A 12,999-nucleotide genomic window follows, 5' to 3' on the forward strand; every position below is an offset into this window, starting at 1 on the left:
ACACAAAATATTACAGCAACCAGCCACTTTTTACAATGCTGTTTATTTATTTAAACAGCGCCATTACCGGTTTCGAACCTATAGGTTTATCTTCAGATGGCTAGTTCACGTTTTACATTGGATTTCATGTTTTGTTTATCCATTTACATGAAATCTAATGTAAAACCTGAACTAGCTGTCTGAAGATGAACCTATCAGTTCGAAACCAGCAACGGCACTGTTTAAATAAATAAGCAGCATTGTAAAAAGTGTCTGGTTATTGTAATCTTCTGTGTAAGAGTCAACCTATATTTTGTACAAAGCCACAGGCTCAAAATATCAGTTTCTGACAAAATAGCATAAAATTTATTTCACAACATTTTTCTATATCTTAGCTGTTTTCCTACATAGTCAGTGAACAAATATAAACATTTGTTGTAGCCTACTAGAAGCTTCCCTGCGCCTTCTGCAAACTCAGTTGCCGCCAAGTTGCTGAAACAGTCACTAATTTTCTACTTCATCTCGGTGGCATCTCCACAGCACTTTCCGACCAAACAAAAATCATTAGATTTGGAAAGAAGGTTGCTAACCACTCGGGGTCACTTCGAGACAATAAGATTGATGAAAACACAATGGTATTACAGACACTGGCTGCGAGCAGGCATTGATTGAAATCAACGGGGAAAGTTGAAATTTTACGCCAGACCAGGATTAGAACCCGTGTCTCCTGCTTATTGGACAGATGCTCTGACTGCTGAGTCATCCTGACACAGCGGTCATTACAGCTGCACGCGTTCCATCAGATGGAAATTTTGAACTTCTAATGTGGTGCCCCTTGCCCGTTATCCTAGTTACGGCATTTCGCCGATTCCTGTAAGTTTGAGTCTGCTGTGCATCTGCACTGAAGAAATTATAGGCCGTTTCGCGTTAATCATATATACAGGGTGTCTCATTTATCTTGCTCACCCAAAAGAACTTTTTTGTTGCGTTAAATAAAAAATGGTTTCAACCAGTTCATGGTGAGGGTAGAGAGATTGCAGGGTACTCTCACTTCTGATTCGGTGTAGGGAATACGATCTACAGCGATTTGACTTCATACATTGTGACGAAATGGTGGGCAGCAGTTTATGGTCTTGTTTGTGTGCTCTAGGGAAAGAAATACAGTAAGCTTTACCTGCATTCAAAGGAACAGGGTGTCGACTTAAACGACTGCAGCAAAAGCACGCTGTTGGTGGGGCTACAAAGCGCGTTTTTTCTGGAGAACAGTGAGAAGACATTTCCAGACGGCCTATGCCACGGTCGCATTGTACAGAAACACATTAAGCTTTGGCGCCAGACGTCCAGGTATATGGCCTAGCGCCGAAAAGTCGCTGACAGCGCATTGTAGGCCTTTTTAGCGAGCAAGCCACCAAAAGAAATGTAAACGTTCTGCAAATGTCTGTGGGACAGGGAAGCTGGGGCCCAGATGTCCAGACTCTGTTTCAAAACATGTTTTGTCGATGCGAGTTTATGTACCATTCTTTGCAAACTTTGAAATGGACGCAACAGGGGACATAACAAGCTGTTTATGGAGGGCTGTGCTTCCACCCTGTATTGATTTAGCAAAAGACATGGCAAACATTTGGGAAAGAGGCCGTGAAGCTGAATTTTTCTTCTGTTTTCTGCCAATTAACTTTAAGTCTCTGATTGGTGAAATCGGTATGCAGTGCAAAGACCATTCACCGAGCTTAGAATGACAGACTCCAGCTCGTGATTGGCTTGTGTGAAAATGGGGGAAGTCAAAAAAGAGAAATGTGCTTTTGGAACCGACCTGATGAGGAAATGGAGAGAAAGGAAGATCGGCACTTTTGTACAAGTCTCTTTTACTGGCGCTACGCTAGTAAAGAACTGCAGGTCTCTACCTAAACGGTGAGACTTGTGTCCTTTGCTAGTGTGCGACTTAGAGCCTGTGCCAGTCACCTTCTGAACCATCAGAGGTACTGCTTATATCATCACAGTCACAACGAGTGATGCGTGGGTGTACTTATTTGTCCTGAGTCGGCCGTCTAAACATTTGACGTATTCCGACATGCACAGTCGTGGCACGGAGTCAAATTGGTTTGGCAGACCAGCAAACGGGTCCACGTGCACACTGGAATCCGTCGGGGTTTCAGTGGCTCTTAGGGAAGTACATGCGTTCTCAATTAACAGAACACAAGACCGCGTACTTGCATTTTTCGGGAACGCGCATTTAATAACAGATTGCCGCAGTCCATGACTTCAGTCGCCGAATGCATCGTAGTGTGCCGTCTTCAGTAGGATGGTAAAGTATTCGCTGCTGTGATGTAGGGCTATAATATCTATTTCTCAGCACCCTGTTTTTTCGAACCATATTTTTCCTTTTTTTTGGTATGGTAGAATATAGATGCTTGGTGGTGGCATAGTTTGATGCCATAACCTGGATTCTCGTGTATGAAGTGAGATAGAGCGAGTAGTGTTCTGGTTAGTGTCGTGTGTCAATCACCAGCAGATCACTTTGTCCAACATAGATCCTATTTTAGTAAGGCTTTTGTTAAATAAATATTTTTGTATGATGTTTCTTTAATAATTTTGTTGTCTTATCTTGTTCAAGGTCAATAAATCGATTGTGAATTAGACTACAACTTCTCCCTGAGTTCTGATTAACAGTTCCTTCGCATTTTTATGGCAGTCTAGATCAGAACCATAAGGAGTAGCTTTTTCATTTGGTGTCCACTGTGTGGATCTTTTACTTCATTAACAGTAATCCCCTTTCAGGGTATACGTTTTATGTTTTATGTATCCCCACAGATGTGGAAGATACGGGATCAAATTTAATTTTCTTAGATTGAACCATGTACATTTGATTCAAGATCACACTTATTCCCTCCAAGAGCTATTAAAAAATGTATCACACTGTACCATTTTTGTCAGTAAAACGTAGATGTGCAAACGGTAGAGAGTACCCAGGTTGTGAGCAAACGGAGATGTTTACTGCCTTTATTGTAAAACATTATGTGTCCAGTGAGTTGCTGTGGTAGAGGTGTGGGTTTTGTTTATTATTTCCCATGCATGGCCACGCTGGGTAGCTGTGCGATCTGAGGTGCCTTGTCACGGCGCGCGCAGCTTCCCCCGTTGGAGGTTCGAGTCGTACCTCAGGCATGGGTGTGTGTGTTGTCCTTAGCGTTAGTTTAAGTTAGGTTAAGTAGTGCGTAAGCTTAGGGACCGATGACTTCAGCAGTTTGGCCCCATAAGACCTTACCACAAATTTCCGACTCATGTAAACACAGGTACTCCTCTCCGGAGTGCACTGCATACCAGTGTAGTGGTGCATCAGAGTGACGTAGTAACTACATAGCGGTAGTACACAGAGTGCATACAATTTTTGCTGTGTGAAGGTGTATGATGTACACGCATGACCATAACTTTGAAATGCTGCTAATCTACGGAGAGAGTATGGGGACAGAAAATAATGTATTAACTTGCATTTTTATGTTCAGTACTGTTAGAGAACATGGTGATTATTGTGTTATTATTTCTATCTTGTACTCTACTGTACGTACATGTAATTTGCTACAGGCGGGCGAAATTCTGTTCTGGTACAACTACTGTACAGTAGACGATTCCCTGACAAGCCATAAACTTATCGCTGGATGTCTGTTCGTTTCCTTTCCGGCCTACGTGAAATTGAAAGTTTAAATGCAGGACCTCGAAATCGTAGCAGAAAACGAACAAACGAAACTGCTCAGGAAGGTGCGCTTGCCTCCGTAGCCATGAATCGCCACAAACTCAGTATGAAGTAGGTGTCTCGAAAAAAGTGCACGTCGCATTTTGCACCGTCACAAATTCCATCCTTACCATGCTCATTTAAACCAAGAACTTCATGGGAATGACTTCAACAACAGCTTTCAATTTTGTCAGTTGGTTCGGCGACAACTTCTGACTAATCCGAATTGCTTCTCAGATGTTCTTTTTACCGAGGGATCATTCTCCCACAAAGAAATTGTCAATATGAGAAATACGCATTACTGGTCCATCAACAATTCACCATGGCTCCGACAGATAGAGCATCAGCTTCCGTTGAACGTTAATGTTTGGTCCGGAATTATTATAGATACCATTATCGGACCTTTCTTTGTTGATAGCAACCAAAATGGCAGACAGCATGCCCGATTTTTATGACACACACTTCCTTGTTCTCTTGGACGCCGTACCTCTGATCGCATGGTACCAGCATGATGGATGCCCTTGCACATAACGCCCTACGACCACGACGAATTCCGCACCATAAATACCCTGGTAGGGCTATTGGACGTGGTGGGCCAGTTAGTTGGCCTGCCCAATCTCTGGAACTTACACAGCTGGATTTTTTCCTGTGGGGAGCAGTCAAAGATTCTATCTACCAAAATAGATCAACAACAATAGAGATTATGCAGCAACTCATTATTGATGTTTGTACAGCCATCACAGAGGCAGTAGCAGCACGATTTAGGGTGTCCTTCGTCCACAATGTGACCCTTTGTATGAATGCTAATGGTCGCTGATGTAAACGCTCTATTTTCATTTAGTGGTAGTATCACAGTAAAAGTTACTACAAGGGGCCATGTTACTGCTGCATTGTCATAAGCAGTGTAATACGATTCTGTAAAACAACAATATCCAGTTACTATATAGTACAGTACAGTTGCATTCACTGTTTACTGGTAACCTGCTAAATTTTCAAACACGCCTTGAAGAGGTTAAATCATTTAGTGAATGAAATGCACTGAAGTGATATTTAAGTTAGGTAAGTTATGTATTACCTATCATTTTCACAACTGCTAGTTTCGTGGATAAAATGGTACAGTGAGATATATTTATGAACAGCTCTTGGAGAGGGTAAGTGTATTCTTGAATGAAATGTACATCCTTCCATTTAAAAAATTTAACCTCTAACCCATATCTCCTACATCTGTGCGAATACATAAAAGGTATACGTTAGCAAGAACTACCCAATGATGTTAAGAAAATTGGTAGAAACAATTTAATGCATCAGATAAAAGGTATTTTGGGTGAGCAGGATAAATGGGACGCTCAGAACAGACAACATTTTGATTCCAGGAGCCATAATGAATTAAGACACAAAGAAATTACAGACATTGGCTGCAAGTAGGCATTGACTGAGTGGGGAAAACCGAAATTTTGTGCCGGACCCGGATTCGAACCTGTGTCTCCTACTTAGTAGGCAAATGCTCTGCCCAGTAAGTCACCCAGACACAGTTGCCATTTTAACTGCACCGAATACCCTAGCACGCCTCCTGCCACACCACAGACTCTTGGCACTAATGTAGTGCTGTTTGGCTATTATGCTCATTACTCGCGGCATTTCACCAGTACCCATAAGAGTACGAGCCTGGCTTGCATCTGCACTGAAAAGATCATTAGCCGTCTCATTTTAACTGTGGAAGCGTCTGAAAGGACAGACACAACATACAATAAGACGGATGTTTAAAAACTTCCCATTTAGACTGCTGAAGCGGAAGCGGAATGCGTGAGAACGTTGTCGTGAAGAGGCACAGTGCCGCTGGACAACAATGCACGCTGGTTGTTCTGAATGGCGCAATGCAGTCAGCGAAGGGCAGACAGTAGTGCCCCACATTTATAATCTCCCCTCTGGGTGTAAAGTCGATGAGTGTGGCACCCTTATTATCCCAAAACATTATGCTTGTGGATCTTTGAGGCTCAGATTTTTTTCTTTTTTCCTTTTGGGGATCATGAATGATTCACACAACAGAGTGCAGATTTGTTTGTGGACTGTTATACGAAATCCAAGTCTTGTCGCCAGAAACAGGGTGGTTCAAAAATTCCTCGCCATCCTTGTCACACCATGTGAGAAAAGTCAATGCAACTGCTGATAATTCTTCTGGGTTGTATGGCCGTGGTCCATGGAACTCTTCAATCCCTGACGTTTCGTCCAAGGCTTCGTTGGACATCTTCGGAGGTGCTCCTGGCTGTGAAAGACTCAGCACAACCGGGCACACCTCTGAAGATGTCCAACGTAGCCTTGGACGAAATGTCAGGGATTGAAGAGTTCCATGGACCACAGTCAATGCAACTACCATTCGTTGGTTTTTGCTTTCATCTGTCAAAAGTCGACGAATGTACTAGGCACACACTTTTGTGAAGCCCAATTAACCGCTTACAACTTGATCATGAACTTACTTTAGCAGGCGTTACCACTTGTCAGCAGTTGCCTGTTCTCAGACATCCAGACCTGCCACTCTTCTTCCGATAGACCTCTCCCTTCCATAGCTTTGGTTGTAGGCCGCTCACCCTCCGCTCACGTCGCTCTCGACTTCCCCCCTGCTCTTTCTCCAAGAAGGAGACCAGTTGAGTGAACACTCTGGCCAATGTCGTTTCTCCACCAATTGGTCATGTCTATGCCATCTCAGTGCTATAGTGTTAATCCTATTTGTGACTAGTTCCATCGCATGTATCTCCATTCTGGCATATTCATCCCTCAGTCGATCCAAGCTGGTCGTTCTCATGCTCCACTACAACCCATCTACTTCGACAGCCACAATTTTCCCCCTTTGTTTCTCGTTCAGTGTCCAGTACCCTGAGCCATACGTCATAATCGGTTTCAACGACAGCACGAAGCAACTACTTTCTTTGCTCGTCTGGACATGTGCTGACTCCAAAAGATTCAGTACCATTTAACGATCCATCAGGTGCACTCACTTGACTTAGTCTGTGGGATGCGTTCACTTCGCAATAGTCAGTCTCATCGATTAGTTAGTGTCCGCCGCTCGTGGTCTCGCGGTAGCGTTCTCGCTTCCCGAGCCCGGGGTCCCGGGTTCGATTCCCGGCGGGGTCAGGGATTTTCACCTGCCTCGAGATGACTGGGTGTTTGTGTTGTCCTCATCATTTCATCATCATCCAGGAAAGTGGCGAAATTGGACTGAGCAAAGATTGGGTAATTGTACGGGCGCTGATAACCACGCAGTTGAGCGCCCCACAAACCAAACATCATCATCATCATCTCATCGATTAGTGAACCAAGATAATTGAACACTTGCACATTTCTTACCCAGCAACACTCAAAATCCAAATACTTGCCTTGCCCACTTTCAGCAACAAGATATTCCACTTCATCCTTTCTCATTTGGTACATGACATCATCCTTATCCAGAGACATAAGAACTGAATGTGAAACGAAATTTCAGGAAAGCTCACACTCAGTTCACCAATAATGGTCTTGTCTGTTGAATTTGAGTTTGTCTGTCACAGCTGCAGGTTGTCATCATGAGTACTCGTTCGTTCGCCATTAAGCAGGATGTACCATTCTAGGACTGAAGCTTCATTTATCACATTGGCAGAAATTTCGGTTATTTGCTTATATTTTCTTTTTATTTTTATTTAGGAACCACATTACACGGCAAACGTGGATGGCTGGATTGCTAATTTTGTCACACATTGTAAAATCTGACAGATAGTCAGTAAAGAACCATTCCTGCTTGCTGTTAGCATTATTTGTTCATAAATGAAAGAACATTGTACAATAGAGAATTAATGAGGCCATGTAGCTGTTAGGATGCTGACCTCTCATTCTGGAGGACGGGACTGCTCTGTCCAACCATCCTGATGGGGGTTTTCTGTGGTTCTCCTGGACCGCTAAGACAAATGCTGGTGATTCCCTAACGTAGGCCATGGATGAACACTTACCTTGTCCCCACAGACCAGCAGTCCCATCCTTGTAAAGCAAGTTATGTATGCTGTGTGTTATACTGGGAGATTCAGATGCCCCTCCCATTGGGTTTTATGCAACCAGCAACGTCTTCAGATACCACATACCAGATTTTCATGTTCCTTCGTTGGCTACATGCAAACTATTAGTACTACAGAGAAAACTGAACAGGACTTTTCTGTAGGAAATTTAATGTAGCTAAAGTTTGAACTAGGACGCGTTTTCGAATGATTCAATGTACAATAGTAACCTTCAAACGCGTTATTCTTGAATAACTCGAAAGCTGTGGCCTCCAGCGAAAACGTATCCCAGTCCAAAATTTAACTACATTAAATTTCCTACATGAAAGTCCTGCCCAGGTTTTTCTTTATGACTAATAATTCGCGTGTAGCGAGCGAGAGGATAGGAGGATCTTGTGAGTAGTATTAAGTGTTGCAAGCTACATGAAACGCAGCGGAAGGGGCATCTGAAAACCCTGTATTACGGCCTACCGATTGGCGCTATATTACCTTTACAATTCATCTATCATTGTGAGATGTTCCTTGGACGAATAAAGGTAAGTAAAGAAATCATACTGGCGCCAACGATTACGAAGGTCTGTGAATCCTACACGACACGAAATTACCTTGCATTCGGTAGCCGTTTGACATTTCCCCTCGTGATTTAAGGTACAGGGTGACCAGCTAGAGCAGATCATTGAACGATATTGGCCACAGTATGCATTTATGCACACAGTTGGCATTAGAAAAAGAGGGAGTGCATTATGCCTTCTTCAGCCCCTCTAAGTCCACTTATCAAATGACAACATTTCACCTGAAACTTCTATAGTTGTTAGAAATTATCAAGGAAATAAATGTAAGCTGTAGCGAAATATGGACAACACAGTATAAGAATAAAAAATAAAAAAAGACTAATCACAATGGAATTTTCCGAATGGTGCGGAAATCGGTAGATGTGACGTACATTTAGAGACAAAGCAAAGACTACAATTTCAGATAAATTTACTAACTTATTCTAGAGAAAGAGCTTTACAAATGGAGCGAGTCAGTAACGCGTTAGTCCACCTCTGGCCCTTACGAAACAGTTATTCGGCTTGGCACTGATTGAGAGAGTTGTTGGATGTCTTCCTGAGGGATATTGTGCCAAATTCTGTCCAAATGGCGCGTTAAATCGTCAAAATCCGAAGCTGGTTGGAAGGCCCTGCCAATAATGCTCCAAACGTTCTGAACTGGAGAGATATCCAAAGACCTCGCTTCCAGAATGAGATTTTCACTCTGCAGCGGAGTGTGCACTGATATGAAACTTTCTGGCAGACTGAAACTGTGCGCCGGATCGAAACTCGACCTCGAGAACTTTGCCTTTTGCGGGCAAGCGCTCTTCCGTCGGAGCTACCCAAGCACGATTCACACTCCGTCCTCACAGCTTCAATTCTGCCAGTATCTCGTCTCCGCAGTATCCTTTCTTCCGGGAGTGGTTGTTCTGCAATGTTCGCAGAAGAGCTTTTGTGAAATCTGGAAGGTAGGATACGAGGCACTGGCAGAATTGAAGTTGTGAGGACGGATCGTGAGCCGTGATTGGGTAGCTCAGATGGCAGAGCACTTGTCCGCAAAAGGCAAGGGTCCGGAGTTCGATTCTCGGTTCGGTGCACATTTTTAGTCTTCCAGGAAGTTTCAACGACCTTGGCTGGCCAAGGTAGGGTTTGGCAAGCACGAAGATAAGTAGTGGAAACTCTCTCCGCTTGTGCATGGGAATTATCATGCTGAAATTAAGCCCAGGGTGCCCTGCCATGAAGGGTAACTAAACAGAGTGACGTATATCGTCGACGTACCGCTGTGCTGTAAAGGTGCCGCTCATAACAACCAAAAGGATCCTGATACAGAATGAAATGACACCCCAGATCACAACTGTTTGTTGTCGGATCACATGGCGTGCGACTGTCATGCTGGTGTCCCACCGCTGTCCAGTGCGTTCAAAAAATGGTTCAAATGGCTCTGAGCACTATGGGACTTAACTTCTGAGGTCATCAGTCCCCTAGAACTCTGAACTACTTAAACCTAAATAACCTAAGGACATCACACACATCCATGCCCGAGGCAGGATTCGAACCTGCGACCGCAGCGGTCGCGCGGTTCCAGACTGTAGTGCCTAGAACCGCTCGGCCATGTCCAGTGCGTCTCCAGACACATATTCGCTGATCATCGGGGCTCAGCTGGAAACGGGACTCATCGCTAAATACAATTCTACTCCAGTCATTGAGATTTCAAGTCGAATGTGCCTGACACCACTGCTTCTTGGTGTACAGAGGTCAATGGTAGTCGGCGCAATGGGCCTATTAATGGTCCTTGTCGTCACTGAAGCACCAGCTGCACGTGCACCGATGATAATGATGAACCCTGGGCGCTGGGTGTCATTCAGAGGACTGCTCGGTCCTCATGTTCTGTCACCTCCCTAGGTCGACCACTTTCGTCTTGGCGCTATGTTCGGCCCTCGTTCACGTATTTCTGCCAACATCGTCGAATAGTGGCGTCACTCTTGTTCAAATGTCGAACGATTCACCGATTACTCCAACGGGTTTCTTTGAGACCAACAACACATCCTATCGCTATTGCGTGTATTCAAAATGGTTCAAATGGCTCTGAGCACTATGGGACTTAACATATGTGGTCATCAGTCCCCTAGAATTTAGAACTACCTAAACCTAACTAACCTAAGGACATCACACACATCCATGCCCGAGGCAGGATTCGAACCTGCGACCGTAGCAGCCGCGCGGTTCCGGACTGCGCGCCTAGAACCACTAGACCACCGCGGCCGGCATTGCGTGCATTATTTATGCAATTACATACGTATATATATATAGTTAAGGCTCACCGGCCACTTGACCATCTTCTTCTTCTATGCGAATGCGCAAACAGTGCCCAAACTCTTACGGGAATCGGCAATGCGCTGCGAGTAATGAGTATAATGAGCGGGGGCACTACGAATGTAGTGTGGGACAGTACGTTGAGAATGTGGGTTTCGCGGGAGGCGTGCCAGAGATAAATCCCTGCAGTCGCGCTATCCTCTGTGTCCTCGGTGTCTCAGATGGATAGAGCGTCTGCCATGTAAGCAGGAGATCCCGGGTTCGAGTCCCGGTCGGGGCACACATTTTCATCTGTCCCTGTTGAGGTATGTCAACGCCTGTAAGCAGCTAAGGGTGTTCATTTCATTGTCATTTCATTCTAACGAGCTACATGGTCACCGATGGTATCTGTTCTTTCGGACATGTCCGAAAGAACAGATACCATCTTAGTATATTATTTATGCGTCTGTCCGCGAGGCCTACTTATTGTCGAACTGAGACACGTAATGAAATTCACAAATACTTTGTGGCCTGGGGTTGACTTGTCCGCTGTCTACTATCCCTGTCAGCTGTTCGGTGGAACTGCACTACAACGTCACACAGTCTCCATCGGCACCAAAGATTACAATTTTGTTTTTTTTCCATTGATATGCGCATGAATATCAATTTGTGACCAATTTGCATAACTCCTTCATGACACATCATTTTTTTAGAGAAGATACATCATGCACAAGGACCAACAGGAGCAACAAGAACGGAAGACCAAGAACGAAATGCTGGCATTCGAAAGCGTGTAATAGATCCTGTCTTTAAGTCCTACTGTTCAATGTATACATCGAAGAAGCACTGATGGTGGTAAAAGTTAGGTTCAGGAGAGGGATTAACATTCACGGTGAAACGATATCATCGATAAGATCTGCTGATAACATTGCCATCCCCAGTGTAAGCGAGGAAGAACTGCAGGGCCATTTGAATGGGAAACAATCTAGTGAGTACAGAATATAGGATGAGAGTAAGCCAATGAAAGAGTAATATAATGAGGAGACAACGTTAACAACAAAACTGGAGAACACAAAGCAGGTGAAGTGAAGGAATTCTGCGATCTTGGAAGCAAAGTAACTCATGACGGACAAAGGAAGGCGGAAGTAAAAAGTAGAGTAACACTGGGAATAGAGCACTCCTGGCTAAAATACGTCTACTAGTTTGAAAAATGGGTCTTAATCCGAGGAAAAATGGCTTTTGGAGTACGGTATTATATGGTAGTAATGCAGAGGACTGTAAAAAACCAGGACATAAAAGAATCAAAGATTTGGGATGTGGTGTCGTAAAGTGATGTTAAATTACGTGGTCTGATTTGGAACAAGGAGGGTCTCCACAGAATCTGAGAAGAAAAGATATGGAAAACAATGACGAGAAGAAGGACTTGTAGTTAGACATCAGGGAACAACATTCATGGTACTAAAGGGAGCTCCAGAGAGTAAAAACTGTAAGGGAAGACACACATTGGAATAAATCCAGGAAAAAAATGAGGATGTAGGTTTCCAAGTGTTGCTCTAAGATGAAGAGGTTGCTGCAGGAGAGGAATCAGTGGCGGGCCGCATCAAACCAGTCGGAAACTGGTGACTCAAGAAAGAAAACGTTAAGTGGTGGAGCGACTCGGTCTCTGCTCACCCTGGACGAAGCTCGTGGCAGGCGACGCCCTCTCCAGGAAGCGGTCGATGTCCATCTGGCCCGCTGGAGCCGCTCCAGACACCACGAAGCGCACTGACTCGAGGTGGCGGCGCTGCACCATGGGGTGTCCCCCCAAGAACAGCACCATGGGCGGCACCAGGAACAGCAGCTGAGGCTGCAACCACAACACGGCGGCCGTCCTTCACTTGCAAACCAGGCATTTCTCACTGTTCTCGTTTCATCACCACTCATTAGGTCTCCAGCCACTGTACGACCAGAAGAACAGAGTTTAGTCTCCCGTCGATAGTGCGACCATTAGAGACAGGGCACGAGGCCAGGATACGAAACTATGGGAACGAGATCGTCCGTGACCCTTTTCAAGGGAACCATCCTCGCATTTGCCTGAAGCGGTTTACAGAGATCACGGAAAACATAAATCTGGATTTCGGGATGCGGATTTGAACCGACGTCCCCCAGAATGCGAGTCCAGTTGTAACGGTACCACCGACCACGGCAATCGATGCTAACGTTATACCTCTGCGAGGAATTTTTTGAGGAAGTTGACAGTGAGATAACCTAATGGAAACAGAACAATCAAAGTGGAATTCGTTTCCGAACACTCTAGCAGAGTATAAACAGGTGGGTCGGGAACAGACGTTCTCCCAACACAAAGGCAAGTTGTAACATTACATATTAAAACCGGCTGTAGCCATTCTTGTTTCAAGCAAAATGATAAAACAGAAGGCAGTGATAAGGCTAATTTGACCTTCCTTGACAGACACAC

General features: G+C 44.5%; 1 protein-coding gene across 4 annotated transcripts in view; it reads right to left on the reverse strand.

Moving 5' to 3' along the window:
- Positions 1-12,999, reverse strand: part of LOC126106401 (uncharacterized) — a 294,375-nt gene that overhangs the window by 59,756 nt on the left and 221,620 nt on the right. For all 4 annotated transcript variants that reach the window (XM_049912671.1, XM_049912669.1, XM_049912672.1 and 1 more), the window contains exon 7: positions 12,216-12,390. In XM_049912671.1, coding sequence (XP_049768628.1) covers positions 12,216-12,390 — 175 coding nt within the window. The remainder of the gene's footprint in view (positions 1-12,215; positions 12,391-12,999) is intronic.

This window comes from Schistocerca cancellata, chromosome 10 (assembly GCF_023864275.1).
Source record: "Schistocerca cancellata isolate TAMUIC-IGC-003103 chromosome 10, iqSchCanc2.1, whole genome shotgun sequence".
In the NCBI taxonomy this organism is placed as follows: Eukaryota; Metazoa; Arthropoda; class Insecta; order Orthoptera; family Acrididae; genus Schistocerca; species Schistocerca cancellata.